Source organism: Muntiacus reevesi, chromosome 1 (genome assembly GCF_963930625.1).
Source record: "Muntiacus reevesi chromosome 1, mMunRee1.1, whole genome shotgun sequence".
Classification (NCBI taxonomy): domain Eukaryota; kingdom Metazoa; phylum Chordata; class Mammalia; order Artiodactyla; family Cervidae; genus Muntiacus; species Muntiacus reevesi.
In genome coordinates this window covers 184,845,151-184,868,289 of record NC_089249.1, presented here as the reverse complement: position 1 = coordinate 184,868,289, position 23,139 = coordinate 184,845,151, and the positions used below count along the sequence as shown (strand labels likewise).

General features: G+C 53.3%; 1 protein-coding gene and 1 non-coding gene across 13 annotated transcripts in view; one reads left to right on the top strand and one right to left on the bottom strand.

Annotated features, from left to right (window-relative positions):
- Nucleotides 1-23,139, top strand: part of MYO9B (myosin IXB) — a 108,937-nt gene that overhangs the window by 3,848 nt on the left and 81,950 nt on the right. For all 12 annotated transcript variants that reach the window (XM_065917482.1, XM_065917483.1, XM_065917477.1 and 9 more), the window contains exon 2: nucleotides 15,044-15,951. In XM_065917482.1, the coding sequence (XP_065773554.1) occupies nucleotides 15,100-15,951 (852 nt within the window). In that variant the 5' untranslated portion in view covers nucleotides 15,044-15,099. The remainder of the gene's footprint in view (nucleotides 1-15,043; nucleotides 15,952-23,139) is intronic.
- LOC136156800 (U6 spliceosomal RNA) lies at nucleotides 22,160-22,263 on the bottom strand. Its single transcript, XR_010661266.1, has one exon. It is a non-coding gene; the product is annotated as a U6 spliceosomal RNA (small nuclear RNA).

Sequence of the window (23,139 nt, the reverse complement as noted above, 5' to 3'; positions counted from 1 at the left end):
AGGGCACATTCTGGGGCCATCCGACCCCTTCTGAAGGCCGCCCTCCCCCCAGCCCCCATCCACCGGCCCTTTGTGCGGCCAGCATCCCCAGTCAACTGTGCCAGGCAGCCCCTGCTCGGCCTCCCCGCCGAGCAAGACAGGCCCTTCTCTCTGCCCTCGTCCCGGAGACGGAGGAACAGAACAAAGGGCTCTGTCTGAGCGCGGCCGGGGCCCCCAGCAAGCCAACCCACTGCCGGCTGCAGCTCAGAGACCCCCACTTCACCTCGTTGCCTGTTTCATTTTGGCCCCCAAAGGGCTCCAGAGATTAGGCACGTCTCAAAAACGCAGCCGATGAGTTTGGGTTCTACTCATTTCCTTGTTGAGACTCTGAGCCTGAGTCCTGATGATAAATAAAGTAGTGATTCAAGGGTTCAGCCTGTGGCTTAGTCGGAGCAATGAATAAGCTGCCCTGGTCTGAGTCATTCGTTTACATCCCAGCTCTGCCCTGTTTCTTGAGGTTGTGTGTGTAAGAGGGAAGCCAGCTCCAAGTGTTTCATGACTGTCACTGCCGGCTGTGAGGGTTTCCTGGGGCCACCGCAGCAAAGTACTACAGCTGGGTAGCTTAAGCAACAGAAGCATATTGTCTTGTGGATCTGGGGGCCAGAAGTCCAGATCAAGGTGTGAGCAAGGTTGGGTCCTTCCAGGGGCCACGAGCAAAGGATGCACACAGGCCTCTCTCCTCAGCCTGTCAATCGCCATCTTTTCTCTGAGTCTTCACTGCATCTGTGCGAGTCCATGTCCAGTTGCCCCTTCGGATCAGTGCCCATCCTAGTGACCTCATTTTAACTGAATCACCTCTTTAAAAACCCTGTCTCCAAGTACAGACACATTCTGAGGTCCTTGGAACAGTAGGACTTCGATACAATGAATTGTGGGGGGCAGGTGCATGCTCAGTGGTGTCTGACTCTTTGTGACCACATGGAGTGCAGCCATCCAGGCTCCTCTGTCCATGGGATTTTCCTGGCAGGAGTACTGGAGTGGGTTGCCATTTCTTCTTCCAGGGATCTTCCCAAGCCAGGATTCGAACCCAAGTCTCCTGCATTACAGGCAGGTTCTTTACCTCTGAGCCACTAGGGAAACCTTATGGGGGCCAGCAGAGGGTTGGCGGGGGACAGAGTTCAGGACACTGGGTAGGAGATGTTTCATTTTTTGTGAAATTAATTTAGTAAGGGAAATTTCATTTAATAAGGGAATTTTTGATAGATAATCATCCAGATAGAGAAAAGTTCATTCAGTTTTGTCTCATTCACTGAAATAAACACTGTAGGGGAGATGGGCAGGTTGGCCACGTCACCTTGGGAAGTGCCCTCTTAGGGAATTTTCCAGCTCTTGCACATGTCCTTATACTTGGAGTGACTACAGAGAGGCAAGAACATGACTCAGGGGGAGCAGAGCGTGTGGGACTTTTATTAGGGATGTGTTTAGAGCCAGACCTGGGAGACAGTGTGTGCCCACCCAGGGGCTAGCCAAGGTTTATAACTGAGGTATATGGGGGCCCCTCTCCTCAGTTTTGCCAGAATCAAGAGGGGGAGTCTAGAATCAACTCCATTCATGAAACAAAGTGACTTTGGGGCCAGCTGCTTCCACAGGTGATGAGACAAAAGAAGTTTTTGGAAGACTTTAAAATCATTCCACAAGAAATGTCGCCAAGCCTGGACCAGATTTGGCGATCTCAGGTGTGCCAAGCATCAGGAGTAGCCCTGGTCTCTCTGCCCAAGCACAGGTGTCTGGCTGGCAGTCATGCCCACTGAAGTCAGATTCCCAGCCTGGTGAGGGCTGTGAAGTGCCTGGCACTGGGCAGACTTGGAACCTGGGCCTAGCCTGAAGTGGCTGTTGAAGAGGAAGACGTGGAGCTCTGGTGTGGTCATCTCCTCCAAGGCCACTGCTGCTGCTGCTTCCTCGCAAATGGGGTGAACATAGCATCAGCATCAGGACCATGAGGGCTTTGCCAGGATCTTCCCACTCATCTCTCAGAGCGTCTCCATTCCATGCAAGGGTAGACAGAACCTGGGGAGCCGAGCGGAGAAGACTTGGAGATTTTTGCATCTCAGATCCCATGGGTGCACCCAGGGGCTTTCATTTCCTGGCGAGTGTGCCAGGGTCCAAGGCCACTGCTTGGGAAGATGGCCAGAGTCCTTGGCTGTCATGTGGAAATGCTGTTTATCAGAACGGTGACACAGAGGACTTCCTTGGTCGCCCAGTGGTGATGATCCCCCACTGCCAATGCAAGGGGCGCGAGTTCAGTCCCTGGTTGGGAAACCATTTTCTGGCATGCCACATGATGCACACAAAAACAGGTGGCACACGGTGTTAAGAGCATAGTGGCCTGCCCCATAGACCCTCAGGGAGCTGGTCCCTTTCCTCCTGGTGGTCCCCAGGGAGTCTGCCCCTGGATTAGCAGGAAGAGGAGAGGATGAAGGTAGGGGGGCTAAGGAACACGTGTCTGAAAGTGGAAAGAGTGACTTGAACAGGGACAGGTGACTCTAGGCGCCAGCAGCTCGGGCAGCTCTCTCTAGCTCCCTCCTTCTCTGTCTTGTGTGGTCAGGTGAACACGGACTTGGAATCACACGAGCATCTTTCATGCCTTTGAGGCCCTGGAGAGACCCTAAAGTGTGCAAACTTTTGTTTTCTGATTTATTCAAAGCATCTTTTCTCAGCCTTGGCGTTGGTGCTGACCGGGGCTGGATTGTAGTCTGTGGTGGGACCTTGTTGCCCGTCATCATGTTCAACAGTGTCCCCAGCCTTCACCCACCAGTTGTGAGTAGCACCCCCTCCCAGTTGTGACAACCAGAACTGTCTCCATACATGTCAGGTGTCCCCTCGGAGGAGAGTCACGCCCCCCACTCCCCACCATGGCAGACCTAGCATTGCAACCCCCAGAGCCCTACCCTGAGGGTCTGCAAAAGGGAAAAAAAGGTGTTAGTTGCCCAGCTGTGTCCAACTCTGCGACCCCATGGACTATAGCCCCCCAGGCTTCTCTCTCTATAGGATTCTCCAGGCAAGAATACTGGAGTGGGTTGCCATGCCCTCCTCCAGGGGCTCTGCCTGACCCAGGGTTTGAACCTGGGATTCCTACATTGCAGGCAGATTCTTTACCCTCTGAGCCACCAGGGATGCTGGCTCTGAACTGCCTGTAAAAACCAAGCGGGCTTCCCTTGTTCTCTGGGGGCTGCTCGGCCTGGCCTCAGGCAGGGCCTTTGTGTGTTGGCTCCGCAGCTCTGCCCGTATTAGGTTCTCAAGGTGGCTTTCCATTTGGGCGCAATGACAGATGCACTGTGTGATTGGAGGGTAGGGGTCACAAAGGGCCCCCCTCTGCCTGCCCAGACCCGCTTCCCAGAAGACTTCCTGAGTCTTTACCAGTCCACTGGTCTATAGGAAAGAACCCAGATGCCAGCCCCCGACAGGGCCTTGCAGGTCTGCCTTGCCCTTGTAATCAGAACCCACCAGACCCGTGGACCTAACCCAGGCCACCCTCAGTCCCCCTGACCTGTCACACCTGCAGGGACTGCCCAGTACCCCTCCCCCCTCCCCCCGGTCTGCCTGCCATGCTAGGTCTGGCTGATCCTTTCCTGATGTGTCACTATGTCTTCGTCCTTTCTGCCTCCAACCCCCCAGGGCTCCCTATCAGCCTTGCAGGAAAATCTAGACTCCTTCCCACATTCACAAAGCCCTGTGGGATTTGACCTTCCTGACCCCGGCCCCTCCCCCTCCAGCCTCGGCCCTGCCAGCCACACTGGTCCCCTTGTTCGGAGGCCAGCCCGGGCTGCCCCTGCCCTTGGAGCTCACCGCCCTCGCCTCGGCTGCCATCGCCACGCTCAGGCCATCCATCCCCTCGCGCTGCGCAGGCCTAGGCAGCTGTCTCCTCTGCGCACTCCCCTGCGCCGCTCCCCGGCTGGTCCAAAGTGACCACCCGGCTCTGGTCAGTTTCCATCCCCGTGGCAGCACCGCTGACATCCAGGACCAGATCACTGCTGTGGGGGACGTCCCGCGGGTTGCAGGGTGTTGAGCAGCGTCCCAGGTCTCCACCCACCAGATGCCAGAAGTCTCTCCCCTCCCCCCAGTGGTGACAACCAAAAATGTCTCCAGCCTTTGCCAAGTGTCCCGTGGGGTGGGGCAGGATCACCCCCTCACCCGCCCCACGGCTGAGAGCTGCTGCTTGCACACACTGCGCTTTTTCTTTTCGGAAGCACCGTTACTGTTGGAAAAACCTCTTCACTAGTGGGTTGGTCTGTCAGGTTGCCTGAAGGCCAGACCTCATCGCCACATTCTCACTCCCTATTTTACCAGCTGCCTGGCCCAGCCCGGTGGGGTGGGCAGCAGAGAGACACTTGTTGACTGGGTGGATTTTGAAAGAAGACATCCTCTTTGGGGATATAGCACAGGCTCCAAGAAGGATCGGCCTCGGGGAGAGATGCATGGACCAGGTTGCCCCAGCATGGGCCTGGGAGAAAGAGCTTTTTCTAGGACTCAGACTGGTTGGGCCAGTCTGGAAGACCAAGGGACGAGTTAAGAGAGAAAGGGACAGTCACGAGAGGGTGTTTGGGAGCGGCTTCTCTGGGGGTTTTCAAATTAAGCAGAAGAGAGGTGGTGGTCCTTCCTGATCACGGCTTCTCTTGGGGACTCGGCACCTTGTGCACACAACACCCTGGACCTATGTCCTGGGGCTTCTGTAAATTGGCACCACAAGCTTGCATGACTTAAATGATAGAAATTGATTCCCTTGAAGTTCTGGAGGCCAGAAGTCCAAAACTGGAGCATGAGCAGGTCCATGACTGTCTGCAGAGACCCCGGGGGCGGGGGGGTGGGGGACCCTTCTTTGCCCCTTCCAGCTTCTGGGGGCTCCATGTCCTGTGGCCACATTCCCCCACCCCTAAGTTAAATTAAGCCCTAATCAGTCTTACAACTCTCAGCCGCCAAGAGTGAGAAACATGCTTCTTTTGTAGCTGTTTCTCGGCAGGTCCATCTTACCAATAACTTCATGTCATCGTTTCCTTAAAAACAAAATCCCAGCAGGCTCAAGGAAACACGCCTGGAAAAGTGGAAACTCGCTGCCTCCAAAACAGCATCCTAACTGATGCTGCTGTAACTCTGGCCTCCTCCTTTTAGCTTGAGGATGATTTCATCCAGTAAACATGTGGCTTCAAATTATGGCCTTATATAAACGAAGCAGCTAAGCTACACTTTCTAGAGGCCCCCATCCGCCTCATTTTCCAGTCAATTCCGAATCTTTCGCCAAGCCGATAGGCAGAATCTGGGCTTTTTCATGCACGAGGCCTCGGCCGGACTAGAGAGAACAGCTCTTTCACATTTGTCACTGGCCCCCAGGGCTGGACTTTGGGTCGCCTCCTCCTCTTCCCGGCACCTCCTTTCTCTGAGAAAGGCCCTGTACTGAGGCTCACATCTCCTCAGAGCATGGAAGGGACACTGGTACAGTGTTTGCTAAAACTTTTTCATTTTTCACCATTCAGACGATTCGGCGGGAATTCTTGTTATTGTGCCCCGAAGACTGGCTGTTAGTTAAGAGGGAGTGAATTCCCAGTGTTCTGCAGCCACCACCTGTGTCGAGTTCCAGAACATTTCCATCACCCCTAAAGTAAACCTGATACCCATCAGCAGTCAGTCCCGATCCCCTCTTCCCCAGCCTCCTGCAACCACTCATCTACCTTCTGTCTCTATGGATTTGCCTGTTCTGGACATTTCATTATCAATGGGATCATCCTTGGTATCTGGCTTCTTTGACTCAGCATGATTTTTTGGAGGTTTGTCCACCTTGTAGTTTGCCTTAGAGTGTCATTCCTTTTTTATGGCTGCATAATATTCCACTGGGTGATTGGACTGCATTTTGTTTATCCACTTATCCTTTTTTTTTTTTTTAATTTAATTCAAGTTTTATATTTTCGACTTTACCAGATCTTCATTGCTGCCCACGGGCTTTCTCTAGTTGCAGCGAGCAAGAGCTACTCTTTGTTGCAGTGCAAGGGCTTCTCCTTGCGGTGGCTTCTCTTGTTGCAGGGCATGGCCTCTAGGCACGTGAGCTTCAGTAATTGTGGCTTGCAGATGCTAGAGTGCAGGCTCAGTAATTTTGGCGCACGGCCTGAGTTGCTACACTGCATGTGGGATCTTCCCGAACCAGGGCTCAAACCCATGTCCCCTGCATAGTAGGAGGTTTCTCAACCACTGGGCCACCAGGGGAGTCCCTCTACTCATCCTTCGATAGGCATTTCAAGTCCACCTTTGGCTCTTTCATCAGGAATGTTAGAGTCTGCAGTGTGACTTAGATTTAGTGATGAGCACATAATTGTCCACCGTGTTCCAGGTAGATAGATCCTCTCAGTTCAGGGATGGGTTTTCCTTCCTGTTCACACTGCGTGCGCTTCCATGAGCTTTGGTCAGAAGGCAGAACAGGCTTTTAACTTGGGGGCATTGGGAACGGTGGTTTGAATCAAAGACAGACATAGGTTTTTGGGACCTGCCATGCCCGACACACAGCCACAGTGTACAGTTGCTGCTTTGCTGAGCTATCCCTCCTGGGGACCTGGGGCCCCCAGTTCCTCAGCCCCAGACCTGCTTCCTTTCATTCCAGACACAGTCTGGGGCTTCCTGGGTGCAGGTTTCACATGCACTTGGGACAAGACCTTAAGCTACAGTGTGACTGGCTTCCAGGTCTCAGGCTTTGTTTAGACCCTGTGCGGAAGGCATGCTTAGAAGCCAGAGAACTCAGCTGAGTGCCTCAGTGAGCTGATGTCCCCTGCTTAAGGACATCCCCCGAAGCTGTGGTCATCAGAGCACAGCACCACACAGCTATCAACAGCCCAGGGGCAGACCCACGCGTGTGTAACGTAACTTCACTTATCTTCTTTAACAAAGAAGCACCCTGGTCAGGGGAGAGGCTGATTCTTTAAGAAAAAGCAGGAAAACACTTGTTTCATTCTTTGAAGCTCGTCTGGATCTTCCTTTCACCTCCCACACCGTACTGGGTTGATTGGTGTCCCCCTAAATTTATGTCCCACCCAGAACCTTGGAATGTGACTTTGATTAAAAATCAGGTCTTAGGACTCCCCTGGTGGCCCGTTGGTTAAGAATCCGCCTTCCAATGCAGAGAACGCAGGTTTGGGTAACTGAAATCCCACATGGCGCGGGGCAGCTGAGCCCAAGGGCCTCAGCTACTGAGCCACTCCGTGCTCTGGAGCTCAAGCCACGACTAGGGAGAAGCCCACACACTGGAACGAAAGGTCTCGCGTGCCACAGTGAAGATCCTGCATGCCGCAACTGAGACCCGATGCAGCCAAAAGTGAATAGACAAATAAATATTAAAAAATAATAAGGTCTTGGCAGATGTAATTAAAGATCTTGTGGTGGCTGCATCCTGAATCCAGTATCTGATGTCTTCATAAGAGGGGAGGACCCAGAGACAGAGAAGGCCTCCGAAGAAATCGGAGTGATGCACCTACCAGCCGAGGAGGGGCGAGGGTCGCCAGAAGCCAGGAGAGACACAGGAAGGTTTCTCCCTCAGGATCTCCAGAAGGAGCCAGCGCTGCCCACGCCTTGATTTTTAGGCTCATTCAGAAAGGCAAGACAATACATCTTTCTTGGTTTAAGCCACCTGGTTTACAGTCCTTGGTTAGAGTAGCCCTAGGAAATTGTCACACCCTCCAGTATAACTTCCAGATGAATAAAGACTTAAATGTGGCAAGTAAGTCCAGGGAGGGAGAGGAAGACAGCATGTGGTTCCACGCTCATCAAATCTGGGAGAAGAGTAGGCTGCCGACATCATGGAAGAAACGACCCACAGATGTGTCTGCTCAGAAAATGTGGTATCTGGATCAAAAAACAGCATACACAGAAGTAAATTGGTATGTGCTTCCCTGGTGGGTCAGCGATAAAGAATCCGCCTGCCAGTGCAGAAGACACAGGTTCGATCCCTGGTCCAGGAAGATCCCACGTGCCATGGAGCAGCTAAGCCCGTGCACCACAGCTATCGAGCCTGCAGTCTAGAGCCCAGAAGCCACAACTACTGAGCCTACTTGCCCTGGAGCCCTGCTCCACAACCAGAGAAACCACCGCAGTGAGAAGCCCGCGCACTGCAACTAGAGAGCAGAGAAGAGCCTGCACAGCAGTGAAGACCCAGCACAGATAAAACATAAGTTTTTTTTTTTTTTAAGTAAATTGGCATGAATTAAGTTCATCAGACATCGCGAAGACATCATACTCTTGCTATACAAAGAGTTTCTCCAGAACAGTAAGCTGGGTAGGCATGGTTCATTGGAGGGGAAATGGGCGGCTGACATTAAACAGCTTCCAGAAACAGAAAAATCGTTTCTGAAGAATACACTTAATTCTCCAAAAACCCAGCCTGACAGAGGATTAAATGTGACAAAACACTCTTTTGTGCCCACAGAGAGCCACAGGTTGAGAAAAATATTAATCCTCGATGCCAGTGAGGCTGCTCCGGGCCGAGCTATCTCTTGGGGGGGCGGGCCTCTCCGAAAGTCACTTGGGAAGAGGGAGTCGGGGGCCTTCAAAGTGAGGCTGTAAAGGGGATCAGATCAGCCAAGTGTTCAGGTTAAAATGGTACCACCTAGAGAATTGGGGGTGCTGGATCTACGAGGGTACACTGCATTGGGAGCAGAGCTTCCTAGAGTCTGCTGGAGGGGTCTGAGGGACATCCCAGCCCAAGAATGCGGACAGGGGACAGGGATGGCACTGGAAGGAGGCAGCGGGGTGGAGCCTGCCTCTGTCTGAGTGGAGGGGAGGGCGGGATGCCAGCCCCTGGCAGTGGCCTGGTCAGTGTTTCTCGGGCTTGTAGCCCAGCCTGTGGGAACCAGACTTCCCACTATGGGCTGGGGGCTTCGGGCAGCTTTTCCATGACTGATGGGGTCCTGCAAGGTCTGTCCTGTGAGCCTGAGCCTGGCTGAATGAGACGTAGCCAGAGCATGTCCAGGAACTGCTTCCTGGTGGCCACTGACCTACCGAAGAGGGGCTCTGCCTCATGGGGGTTGACGGCCAGGAGCAGAGGGCTGGCCGGAGGGAGGCCCCAAGGAGCTCTGTGCTGGGACACTCACATCTAGACCAGTATTGCAAGGGGCTCCCTTGCAGTGGCCTGGGGGATGGAGGCAGGGGTCCCTCAGGGGTCCTTCCGACCTCCTGGTGAAAAGAGAAGCTGTTCTGGGGACAGCAGACAGGATGTGGTCAGTGGGAGGAGCAGGGAGCAAACACCCTCCGGTGTTTGGGGCAAGAGGTGGGGTGGGCAGCCCTGGGCAGCTTAGCCACTGAAGGGGGAGTAGAGCAGTGGATGGGCCCCAGGGGTCAGTCCAGGTGCCACCTGGTCCCTGGGGCTGCCGAGCGAGTGGGCAGGACCAGGAAAGGCGTGACTGGCAGGAGCTTGGTAGCATCTTTGGGGAGGGCAGCTGTGGTTTCAACTCTGTAGGGGGATGGCAGATGGAGGTGTGGAGGGGGGGACAGTAGGGGTTGCGGTGGGGGGTGATGGCAGACCAAGGAGGGGGAAGGAGCAGGAAGGGCTGGCTTCAAGCTGCGTGGAAGTGAGGAGGGAGCTCGGAACTGGACCCTTGCTAGAGAAGAACTGACTAGTGTCTCTGGTTTTTCAGGCAAAGGAGTTATTTCATTGGGAGGAGGGAAGGGAGCCCCTCTGTGAGGAGAGTGTGGGCTCAGGTGAAGCTTGTTGGGTGCTGGGAGGGCCCCACAGGCAGGTGCAGGGGGCATTTTCTCAGGATGCAGATGTGATGGGGCCTGGAGGGGCAGCTGCTTCAGGGTGGATCAGGCGGGCCCTGTGGGGACTCCTGCAAGGGGCCCCAGCTGACGTCTGCCCTGCCCCACCCCTTCTTTTTGGCCCGCCTCTTCCCCCCTGCAGCTCCAGCGGTCAGCAGGCGCCTTGAGCAAGCCTTATCTACTTCCTCCTGGCCTGGGGGTGGGGTGCACATCAGCTGGGCCTGTGGCTGTCCCCACAACCTCCAGCCTCTGAGCATGGGGTCTCCTGCACCTCTCAGCAAGGGGCCCAGAGCAGTAAAAGTCCCCCGTGGGGCTCCAGTGGTGCCTGATGGTCAGGCAGCCCTGGCGGATGTGGGCCACACAGCCCTCAGACTATCCCAGCATCATCCAGACCCTTGTCAGCCCAGGTGACAGAGGCCCTGGGAGGAGTGAGATGACATGATTGGGCCCTGGTGGCTGCTCGCTCAGCCCGGTGTCTGCTGGGAGTAGAGAACAGATGCACCCACGTGACCTTTCTGTCACTTGCAGCCAAGCTGCTTGAGCCTGAGACCATCCAAAGCCCCCCGCCCTTGCCCCATCCTCCTCGATCCCCTGGAAGTGTGATGCACGTGAGTCACATTTCCACAAGTGTGCGTCACAGGGGCAGGCTCTGCCTGAAGCCCTGGGTCGTGTGTCTACACTCACATGAGTGTGGGTGTATTCAGATGAAACTCTGTTCGTACTCCTTTCTCTCTGTTTGTGTGTGCGCAGGTGTGAGCACGGTTGTATGAGAGTGCGTATTGATGCCTGTGTGTCCGCGTCTGCACAGATAGGCTCACATTTGTGCTCGTTGTGTGTTCTCGACCACACACATGCATTCACATGACCGTGATTAAGGTGCAGATCTACAATTTGCATTCTTACCTGTCTCACCTGGCTCAGAAGTGCACAGATACCCACCTCCCACAGCCTCGTGCTGCCCAGGAACATCCCGAGATCAGCTCTCATTGTTTCTGGGGGACAGTCAAGTGGGCGAGACCTCTGAACATGGACAAGCTCATAGATCCGAGCCGTTTTCCTTGCGGTGGCATCCGAGGAGCTTGGTGACAGGGCTCAAGAATTGGGCATTTTGGAAAGAAAGCAAGAAGTTCCAAAAAGTTGCATTCCTAGGGAGCTGAGCCCTTTCATAGTTTCACATGCTTTTTTAAAAACAGTGCTTTTTTTTTTCTAACTTTTTATTTTATACTGGCGTATGGCCGATTAACAAGCAATGTTACCATAGTTTCACGTGAACAGCGGAGGGGCTCAGCCATACATTAACAGCTTTTTGTAATATTTATTTTGTATTTAATTATTTGGCTGGGCCAGGTCTTAGTCGCCATGTGGGATCTAGTTCCTCAACCAGGGATCAAACCCAGGCCCCTGCATTGGGGTGGGGGGCTGGCACGGAGTAGAGAGCTCGGAGTCCTAGCTGCCAGACCACCACGATGTCCCTAAACCGCCTTGTTGGCTATACAGTTACACCCTGTACACTGCAAATGGCACTAATTTGAAGTGTGTAATCGGATGAGTTGTGACACACACAAGCACCCAGGAGCCCACAACTACCGCCAAGATAAAGAGCACATCCATTGCCCGAAAGGTCTCCCCAGCTCCTTTGTCCTCCCACCCTGTCACCCTCCCTCAAGCAGCCAACAGTCAGCAGTCTGTAGATTAGTTTGCATTTTCTAAAATTTCTGTACAGTTGACCCTTGAACAATGTGGGGTTTGAGGATGCAGACCTCCATACACACATGCAGTCAAAATCAATGTATCACTTTACAGTTACACACAGCACTCCACCCTGGGATTCAGCCAACCACAGGTCGTGTTGTACTAAAGTCCATAATGTGCGTGTGCTTCCCAGGGGGCTCAGTGGTAAAGAATCTCCCTGCCAATGCAGGAGACACAGGTTCCATCCCTGAGTCAGGAAGATACCCTGGAGGAGGGCATGGTAGCCCACTCCAGTGGTCTTGCCTGGGAAATCCCATGGACAGAGGAGCCTGGCGGGCAACAGTCCATGGGTTCACAAAGAGTCGGACACGACTGAGAGACTAAACATGCAAAGTACATATATAGTGAAAAAAATCTGCATATAAGTGGACCCACGGGGTTCAAACCCATGTTGTTCAAGGGTCAGGAGTATGCAATCATGTATATACACTGCCTTGAAATTTTTATTGAGGTGAAATTCACATCACATTAAATTAACATACAACGTTCATATAACATTAAAGTGAACAATTCATTGATATTTAGCATGTTCATAATGCTACGCAGCCGTCACCTCTGTGTGGCTCCAGAACTTTTCCATCACCCCAAAAGGAAACTGCGTCCACCAGCAGTTTCTCCCCTTTCCCCCACCTCGCTCCCCAGCCCCTGGCAACCACTAGTCTGTGGTTTTGCCCATTTCTATGGATTTACCCATTCTGGATATTTCCTAATAGACGGATCCTGTAACACGTAGCCTTTGCTGTCTGGCTTTTCTCATCCAGCGTGATGTTTTCGGGGTTCATCCACACTGTAGCAAGGACCATTCCACTCTTTCATCAGCTGATGGAAATTTGGGTTTTTCCCACCTTTTGGCTAATAGGGTTGTTGTGAACGCATGTGTACAAGTATCTGTTTGGATACCTGTCTTTAAGTCCTTGGGGTTCATACCTAGGAGTGGAATTTTGGGGTATGTGTATATTCTTTTTCATCTTCGGTCTTGCACTCAGCACTCAGATTCCAAGATGGTTCTGTGTGGTTCTGTGCTGTTGTGCAGGACAGAGGTTGGTCCATTCTCACTGCTGAGTCGTGTCCCATCGTGTGGCCGGTTTATTCGTCCATTCACCAGTTTGTCTGCATTCAGGTCGTCTTTAGTCTGGGGCTTTTAGAAACAATGTCAGTAAGACCATTTATGCACAGTTGTGTATGAACATCTGCTTTGTGTCTCTGGAGTAGCTCCTAGGAGTGGTTCCATCGCTAGGAGTGGGTCACCTGCTAGGCATACATTAACTTTTAAGGAAACTGCCAAAGTGTTTCTATCATTTCATCATTTTTCTGCAGGATACTGTGGCATTTTGAGAAAAGATGCTTAGCAATGTGCACATCCATTTATCTGCTAATTCTGCATGAGTTAACTGACCCCAAGGAAATTCTCAGAGTTCTACACAATGTTGTGTGTCCAGGAGCTCAGAAACCATGTTTCAGAGCATATTTCATGACATGGAAACATGTTCATTTGTCCCAACAAATTCCATTAAGAGCAATTCAGGCTTTATTAAAACGTGTAACATCTGTTGAATATTAAGCTGGAAGGAAATATACGAAAGTTCCTTAATAATTTGGGGGGAAGTTTGGGAAATTAAATGTTCCCGTCTACTCCAGCCTTCCTGCTGGTTGCCACTACCTACCTACCTATTTGTGGCCGCTTCATTATGTCTAGTTTGTTCAGCCTCACCTGTCACCTGCCCTCCCAGCAACACTGTGGGACTCAGTTTCCCAGAGTCCAGATCATCACAGCCTCTGGTGACCCCTCATGTCCGCAGGGCTGAGTCATGCAGAGGTCAGCCTACTGTTTCTACAAAGGACTGGGGAAAATGTATGTTCAACTTTCCAGGCCTTAAAGTTACTAATCTCTGTCATAGTTATGTTGTTATAACAAAGGCAGATGTAGACAGTATGTACATGAAAGGGCAGAGCTTCATTCCAGTGAAACTTTTTTTTTTTTTTTTTTACAAAAATAGACAGTGGGCCTACCACAGTCCTCCCTCCTTTGCCTTTTTGTTGAATGAATCCCTCTTCATCCTTTAGAGCCCCTCTTAGATGGTACCACTTCCCTAAAGCCTTCTCTGGCTCTCAGGGACAGTAGTTTCTCACGCTCATGGTTGCTAACCTCTCACATTTGTTTGCATATCAGCATCTCCCACTGGGCTTTGAGCCAAGGTCTGGTTCATCTTTGTATCTGCAGCCACACTCGGATGGCACACAGCGAGCCCCACGTGACCCACGCTGCGTTTCTGCCTCTCACTCCAAGATACAAAAGTGAGCTGTTGCCAACATTGACTGTCTTTTCTCCTCTCTCAAAATGTCTTCAGGAGCAGATGTTTTTTTCTAAATAGGCTTTTTCTGCTGGGGTCATTCTTTAAAATACATATCTGACTGCACCAGGTGTTAGTTGAAGCACACCTTTTGTTGTGGCGCGTGGGCTCCAGAGCCTGTGGGCTTAGCTGCATGTGGGACCTTCGTTCCTGGACCAGGGATCGAACCCGCATCCCCTTCCTTGCGAGGTGGATTCATAACCACTGGACGACCGAGGAAGTCATTTTAGGTTTCCAGAAAAGTTGCAGAGACCAAACAGGGAGTCCCCTGAACCCCTCACTCACGCTGCCTGAATGTGAACACCTCACACCACCAGGGCACGTTTGTATGACTAGGAAACCAACAGCAGCAGACTGCTGTCCACCAACCATCTGACGGTATTCAGACATCACCGGTTCTTCCACTCCTGTCTTCTCTCCAGCCATGACCCTGTGCAGACAACCCCGGCACATGCAGTCATCACAGCTCCCCAGTTTCCTCTGGCTGGGGCAGCTCCTCAGTCTTTCGCAGCCTTGGGGAGAATTGACCAGAGCTCCTGTAGGAGGCCTCCGATCTGGGTCTGCCTGATGTTCCCGTCATGATGGGAATGGAGTTGAGTTGTGAGTTCTAGAAGTAAATGTCCACTGGAGAGTTCTCTGGAGCAAGTTTTGCGGGGGGCACTCCCTTCATCCTCCTCAGTGGGGTTTCGAGGTCCCCGAGTTTCTGGGCAAGGTCAGTCTTGCTCATCCCACCCTTCCTCTTTCTGCCCCTCTTGTGTTTGGGGGACATAACGAAGGCATGTGGGGCCAAGTCTTCATCTGCTTTGGAACTTGCCAGGAGAGGTTTTGTCAGAGAGGAGAGGCCAGGAAGGACTGAGCTGAGAGATGGCTGTGGCCGCTGGACTTGAGGGTTGAGGGGCTGGTGGGGAGGGATGCGGCCTGGGAACTGAACAGACTCCAGGGGAAGGGTTTGATTTTGGGGGGGCGGGGCCTGGTGATGTTGCTTGGCGGGAGCCATGAATCTGAAGTCAGGGCCACGTTTAAGGACAGACGAGACTCCTTGACCTTTCTGGGTTTTCAGGAGAGCCCATGGATGCAGGCCGTGGGCCTGAGGCCGTCTGTCCGGAGGTGGATGTCAGTGTTGCACCCCCCTCCGCCCTCCACCCCCTCTGACGGTGCCACCCCCTCCCTTCCAGCTCCAGGACGTGCGCCCCGAGCCCGGGAGGCATGCTGAGGCCAGGCTGCCGGCAGGATGAGTGTGAACGAGGCGGGCAGCGCCGGCCGCCGGGGGCAGGCGGCCTACCACCTACACATCTACCCGCAGCTGGCCTCCAGCGAGAGCCAAGCCCCGCAGCTGGCCTCCTGCCGCGTGCCGGCCACCAAGGACAGCACCACGTCCGACGTCATCCAGGACGCCGTCGCCCGCCTGCAGCTGGACGGCAGCAAGCGCTATGTGCTGGTGGAGGTCAAGGAGACGGGTGGGGAGGAGTGGGTGCTGGATGCCAGCGACTCGCCCGTGCACCGCGTGCTGCTGTGGCCGCGGCGGGCCCACGACGAGCACCCGCGGGAGGATGGCTACTACTTCCTGCTGCAGGAGCGCGACCCCGACGGGACCATCAAGTACTTGCACATGCAGCTTGCATCCCAGGCGACGGCCACTCGGCGCCTGGTGGAGCGCGGCCTCCTGCCCCGGCCACAGGCGGACTTTGACGACCTGTGCAACCTCCCCGAGCTGACGGAGGAGAACCTCCTGAAGAACCTCAGGCACCGCTTCCTGCAGCAAAAGATCTACACGTACGCCGGCAGCATCCTCGTAGCCGTCAACCCCTTCAAGTTCCTCCCCATCTACAACCCGAAGTACGTGAAGATGTATGAGAACCAGCAGCTGGGTAAACTGGAGCCTCATGTGTTCGCGCTGGCCGACGTGGCCTACTACGCCATGCTCCGGAAGCACGTCAACCAGTGCATCGTCATCTCGGGCGAGAGCGGCTCGGGCAAGACGCAGAGCACCAACTTCCTGATCCACTGCCTCACCGCCCTGAGCCAGAAGGGCTACGCCAGTGGTGTCGAGAGGACCATCCTCGGCGCTGGCCCCGTGCTGGAGGTGAGTGGGGGCTGGTCGGTGGGAGGGGGCCTTCACATGCAGACTCCATGAACATTCAGATACGGGGCGGCAGCGTCCATGGAGACGGCAGTTACAATCACAATTCCTCAGAAATAGGAGATTCAGCATGCCCTGGGCAGGGCCACACGGGTAGGCACCAGGGTCCATTGGAAGCAGCGAGAACCAAAGGAGGGTGTAGGCAGGAGTCTGTATCATGGTTTTCATGGAAAATCTCCAGTGAGTCAGGGCAAACAGGCTTGGGATTCGCTGGTGTGAATAATTTCAGAGTTTGGGGGCATAAGGACTGGCCTAGTTGAATGGTCTCCCCTGGGGTGATTCAGGGCCTGGGGAGAGCAGCCTCGAGGGTGAAAACATAATAACAGGTGGGGGGTTGGGGGGGGCCGGTGTGGGCTCTGAAATGGTTGGTTTGTGTTTGGAAAACATGCTCGTAGAAGGGTCCTTTCTTCTCTCTAGGAATCCCCCCGGGGTCAGCCAGGCCCCAGGTGTCAAAGCCTCGGATATAGAAAACAACAAGTCCTGATCGATGCCTCAGTGTCCTCTTAATGTACTTCTGATGTCTGGAGGGATGGCACTCCGCATGCTGGGTCCCAGAAGGAAAAGGGTGGCGGGTCCAAACTGAATAGTTTCTGGCAGGGTGTTTCTGGTGGGGGTGGGGCTGTGGGGTAGAAAGAAGCCAGCGAGGTGAGTGCAGGCCTGGTGGCTGGGGACAAACTAGAAGAGGGGGCCACCTCGCACCCCAGCCTCCTGCTCCTTTTCCCATGTCCCCATCGGCCAGACACCGCAGGAGTCATGGCTCTGTCACTGTGGATGAGCCTCTGGACACAGGGGCAGTGGAAGTGGTTCCAATGGCCCTCACCCTTGGAGTCTTCGGACAAGATGTTGCCACATCCCAGAACGTAGCTTAACTGTCGTCTCCTGGTGAGAGCCAGGGCCTCATGGGCGCCCAGGGGTGTGCACCTCTGGGTTTGAAGTCTGAGACCCTGCTTTCTTTCTTTCTGTTTTTAATAAGATTTTACAACGATTAAATAATTTCGAGTATAAAATTTAACCTTAAACAGTTAAATGTTATTAAATATAGCAACATTTTGGGTTGATCCAAAAGTTCGTTTGAGTTTTTCCGACATTACAGAAAAAAGGCAACAAATCGTGCTATGTCTTTGAGCAGTTTTAGATTTATAGGAATACTGAACAGGTGGTCCAGAGAGTGGCCATATTCTCCCACCACCCCCCACCACACACACACACTTCCCCTTGTCATTAATGTGTTGTGTTGGCCTGGTGTATTTGTTTACTATTGGTGAGCCAATACTGACACAGTATTATTAACTACAGTCCACGGTGTGCATTAGGAGCCACTCAGCATTGCACATGCTGCGAGTTTGCACAGATGCACAAGGTCATGTGTCCACCATGAGGATCATACAGATAGCTGCACTACCCTGGAAGTCCCTCATGTTCTGCCTGTTCGTCCCCCTACCGTCCTTCAGCTCCTGGAAACCACTGATCCTGTTAGCGTCTCTGTGTGTGTGTGTGTGTGCACACGTGCACACGCATGTGCACACACCTCGTCATAGCTGACTCCTTGTGACCCCAGGGACTGTCACGCACAGGCTCCGGTGTCCATGGGATTCTCCAGGCAAGAATACTGAATTAGGTTGCCACTTCCTCCTCCAGGGGCTCTTCCTGACCCTGGGACTGAGTCCACGTCTTTGTGTCTCCTGCATTGGCATGCGGGTTCTTTACCACTGCGCCTCCTGGGACGCCCCACTGTCTGCATAGTTTAGCCTCTTCCAGGATGCTAGATGGCCGGAATCATGCCATCTGTCGTCTTCTCAGACCAGCGTCTCTGGCCTAGTACTAAACACTGGTCCGAAGGCCCCTCTGCATCTTTTCTTGGTTCAAGACCTCGTGTCTCCATGTTGCCAAGTGATGACCCCTGGGTGTGCCAGTCTGGCCATCCTTAGAACCCTAGAGCCCCACCCACCCTGAGCGCTGACCTCCGGCTTCTAAATAGCCAGAATTCAGTGAAATACCATCGAGACTGCGCCTGCTGAGTACGTTTCAGTTCCTCTTCCTCTCTGACGATCTCTGAGATCATCAACCAGAAACTAGCTGGGGCCGTCCAGCCGGGCCCCATGCCAGCACACATGGCCTGTTTCTGTCTCCTAACACATAACGTAAAGATTCCTTGGCTTTTTTTTTTTTTTTTTTGCGCAAGCGTGTTTTAAAAACTCCCGAGTGATCTGGCCACAGAATGGACACTTTTCTCTTCAACTGTGTTCCCTGCATGCGTTCCCTCCTCTCATCCATTCCTTCTGCAAATCTTCACGTGCAGGCGCTAATCTCAGCACTGGGCTGTGCAGTGTCCAAAACCGACACAAAGGCCTGCCCACAGGGAGCTATGGGCTAGTGGCAAGGAGGCAGGCAGAGAAAGAAACAGTGGGTCTCGAGTGTGAGCTATGTATGAGCCAATAAGAACAAGTAGGCAATCCAATGGGTAAGACTCTGTGCTTCCAGTGTAGAGGGCATGGGTTCAATCCTTGATTGGGAAGCTAAGATCCCACATGCTGCGTGGCATAGGCAAAAGCAAACAAACAAAAAAACAGAGAGTGAAGTGAGTCAGAAAAAGAAAAACAAATATTGTCCATTAACACGTGTGTAGAATCTATAAGGATGGTACCAATGAATCTATTTGCAGGGCAGCAGTGGAGATGCAGAGAACAGACTTGTGAACACAGTTGGGGATGGAGAGAGTGAGATGAATTGGGAGAGTAGCATGGAAGCATATGTTACCACACGTACAATAGATAGTGGGAATTTGCCGCATGATGCAGACGGCTCTGCGACCACCTACAGGGGTGGGATGGGGGGGGGAGGTGGGAGGGAGTTTCAAGAGGGAGAGGACGTGTGTTTACCTGTGGCTGATTCATGGTGACGGATGGCAGAAACCAGCACAGTTTTGTAAAGCAGTTATTCTCCAATTAAAAGCGGACACATTTTTTAATAAAAAGAACAGTGGTAGGCTCAAGGAATAACAGGTAGGGAGACGAGGCGAGAAGGTGATGTGAGCCAGGCCTGGAAAGAGGACACAGCCAGAGCAAAGTCCGGGAGGCTTGGACCGTGTCCGGCATGTGGAAGCAAAGTCAGGGGTCCTGGAGGGCATGGGAAGGGGCCAGAGTGGAGTGAGAAGGGGCAGAGCAGAAGGTGGTGGGGACAGGGTGGGTGACAGGTCATTCAAGACCTTGCAGGATTGCGGGGTGGGTCCTGTGTGTTATGGGAGCTATGGAGGGTATACTAGATTAAAAAAATTATAATAATTATTTATTTACTTGGTTGTGCCACTCTTGACGTGGGCTCCTGGTTCCCCAACCAGGGATCGAACCTAAGGCCCCCGCATTGGAGGTGCAGAGTCTCAGCCACTGGGCCCCACTGTGCTCCCAGCAGTGGCTGGATAACATGGTGCAGACACTCAGTGACTTTAGAACTGGGGACAGGAACAAGAGAGCAGACCCAGCATTTCCTGAGCATGGTGATTTGCCAAGTGGACCATTCACCCCTAACAGAACCAGGCAGGCAGGGGGGTGGGCCACACCAAGGTGTGATGAGGACGCCAAGCCCCAAGTTTCAGCGCAGCACAGCAGGGGAGCAGGATGGACACTGCGGCTCAGCCTTCTTTCAAGATGAGGAGCATCTCGGGCACCAGAACGAGGTTCCTAGTGCCACCGTCACAAAGCATCACAGGCTCGTTGGCGTCAGAGAGGAATTCCCTCCCTCCCTCACTTCTGGAGGCCTGGAGTCTGAAGCTAAGTGTGGGCAGAGCCTCACTCCCTCCAAAGGCTCTAGGAAAGAACGCTTCCGTGCCTCTTGCAGCTTCCGGGGCTCAGGGCAGGCGCTCCTGGGCTCGTGGCCACATCGCTATAATCCCAGTCTCTGTCATCACACCGCCTTCTCTTCCTCTAAAGACGCCAGTCATCAGGTTTAGGACCGGCCCCAATCCAGGATGACCTCATCCTAACTAATGACGTCAGCAGAGACCCACTGCCATATAAGGCCACGTTCACAGGTTCTGGTGTCAGGATGATATATACAAGCCTTCCGTGGGGGCACATAAGTCAGTCCGCAGCAACGCCCTGCCAAGGGACAGCTGACTGTGTCTCATGCCTTCTTCCCCAGGGGCCATCCTGGGGACCCCTCCTTCCTCTGCTGGCCTCCACGCTCCTCCCCTGCTGTTGCCCCGGAGGATTCTGGCCCTTTCTTTGAGGGCTGTTAGTCACCTCCACGGCGGGTGTCTGCACCTGGTGAGTCAGATGCCTCTGACCTCGCCCGGCTGCGTCCCTCGAGCCTCAAGGGTGGAGCCAGCGAGGCTAAATTTCTCCAGGGGTTTCAGGAGCTGCTGGAGGGAGGAGCCCGTGCCAGCTTCCAAAACAGGCTTGAGCCAAAGGCACGTCATGGCCTTAAATGTGCTTCCTGAGGCAACCGTTTGGGAAGGGAGAAGGTGGTTTTAGTTTTGAGCTGGGCTGTGCCCCAGAGCACCGCTGACATCTGGGGCTGGGCCACTCCGGGCTGGGGCCATCCTGCGCATTGCAGGGTGATGAGCTGCCCCCCTGACCTCCAGCCGCCTGTTGCCAACAGCACCCCATCCACCCAGTGGCAACAACCGCAAAATGTCCCCAGACATCACCAAGTGTCTCCTGGGAGCCGAGTCTCCTCTGGGTGAGAATAGCTGCCTCAGTCACAGCTGGTGCTCCCAGGAGACCCAGGCACTGTTCCTTTCAAGTGTTGATGGCTTAGAATTGTCCGTCAGTCAGTCCCAATCATTCTGGGCTAACTTGAGAGTCACTTTTTTTTTCCTAATGCAATACTTGATATGTAGTTTTCCTTTCTTTTTGGCCCTGCCTGGTCTTTGTTGTTGCTCAGGCTTTTCTCTAGATGTGGCGAGCAGAGGCTAGTCTAGTTGTGGCATGCAGGCTTCTCACTGCAGTGGCTTCTTTGCTTGTGGAGCTTGGGCTCCAGCGTGCAGGGAATTCAGTAGTTGTGGCACACGGGCTCAGCAGTTTCGGTCCCAGGCTCTAGAGCGCAGTTTCAGTAGCTGTGGTACACGGGTTTAGTTGCTCCGAGGCATGTGAAATCCTCCCAGATCAGGGGTTGAACCTATGTTCCCTGCTTCGGCATGCAGATTCTCTACCACTGAGCCACCAGGGAAGCCTGAGAGTTGCTAATAAGAGGTATAATTAGCTGTCAAGCCGTCAGGCCCACGGGGTGTCAGGCTTCAGGTGCCACAGTCATCATCACATCTCTGAGGACTCACAGCAGCTCTGCTTATTTTAAAGACAAGAAAACAGAGCCCCAGAGAGGCGTGCTGGTGTGTAAATGTCCTGGGGCTGCCATCCCAGGGCTCTTAAAACAATAGGAATGTATTCTTTCACATTTCTTGGGGCTAGAAGTTTGGACAGGATTGGCCGCTCCTGAAGGCCCCCATGGAGAGTCCTTCCCACACCTCTCTCCTGGTTTGTGGTGGCTGCCTTTTTGGTGTTCCTTGGCTTGTGGCCACATCACTCCAGGCTCCGCCTCTGTTTCTATATGGTCTTCTCCCCATCTCTCTCTATCTTGAATCTCCTTTCTCTCTCTCTTTTTGCTAACAAATAAGTATTAATTTTCTTTATTTATTTTAATTTTTAAAATTTAACTGTGTAAGGATTTTAGTTAGAGGGTAATTACTTTACAGTGTTGTGTTGGTTTCTGCCGTCCATCAACATGAATCGGCCATATGCATGTGTCCCCTCGCTCTTGAAGCTCCCTCCCCCTCCCACCCCTCTAGGTTGTCACAGAGCCCTGTTTGGGTTCCCCGAGCCGTACAGCACGCTCCCGCTGGCTGCCTGTTTTACAGGTGGTAGTGTGTGTGTTTCCGTGCTGCTCTCTCAAGTCGTCCCACCCTCTCCTTCCCCCGCTGTGTCCACAGGTCTGTTCTCTGTGTCTGCGTCTCCTTTGCTGCCCTGCAGGTACGATCATCAGTACTCTCTCTCTAGATTCCATATGTATGCATTAATACATGATATTTGTGTTTCTCTTTCTGACTTACTTCACTCTGTTTAATAGGCACTAGGTTCATCCACCTCATTGGAACTGACTCAAATACATTCCTTTTTATAGCCAAGTGATACTTCATTGTATATGTATCACAGCTTCCAAAAGTACAGAATGCTTTGCGAATTTACATGTCATCCCTGCACAAGAGCCATGCTGACCTCTGCATCGTCACAATTGCAGTGTATGTGATGCGGAAGCAAGCACTCCTCTCTCTTATAAGGGCACTGGTCCCACCCTGTGTCAGACAGTCTTACCTCCAGATCCTTCCCTTCATTCCACCTGCTGCTTAGTCACTCAGTCTTTTGTCCGTCTCTTGTGTCCACACGGACTGTAGCCCTCGAGGCTCCTTTGTCCATGGGAGTCTCCAGGCAAGAACACTGGAGTGGGTTGCCATGCCCTTCTCCAGGCGATCTTCCTGACCCAGGGATTGAACCTGTGTCTCCTGCATTGGCAGGTAGATTCTTTACCACTGGGCCACCAGGGAAACCCATTAATTCCATCTGCAGAGACCCTATTTCCAAAGAAGGTCCCACTCCCAGGCTCCAGGGATAAGGAGTTGGGCATATCTTTCCGAGGGATGCGAGTCCACCCAGTACAGTCTGGGTGCCCCAGGCCACACCGCAGGCAGCCACAGCCGGATCACGCTTAACACCCAGCCTGAGCCTGAGTACCCCTCTGCATCTTCGTGAAAAAGATTTCCTCTCTCAGCTTGACTGGGGCCACAGAAAGCCGATTGGGACTTTTTGTCAGCTCCCTGAAAGGAGAAGTTGAGTTGTTTTGAGGTTTGGGTGTCGCTGGGCGCCCCCCCGGGCGCGGGCTGCAAACTTGCAATTCTGACCAGAAAACAGGAAGGGGGCATTGTGGAAAGCCGGTTCCAATCAGCTGATCTGCCTGCCTGCCACAGTTAACTGTTACTGTCACCATTTCACACGGCGTCGCTCAGCTTCCCTGCAGCCGCCCCATGAACCGCCCCCGGAAACACGGCATTCACGCAGGGCCGTTGTTCCAGCTCAGAAATACTGAAGGTGCAGAAGGCAGGCTAGCCAGGCGGTGCAGTCAGGGGCCCGTGACCCACACCGT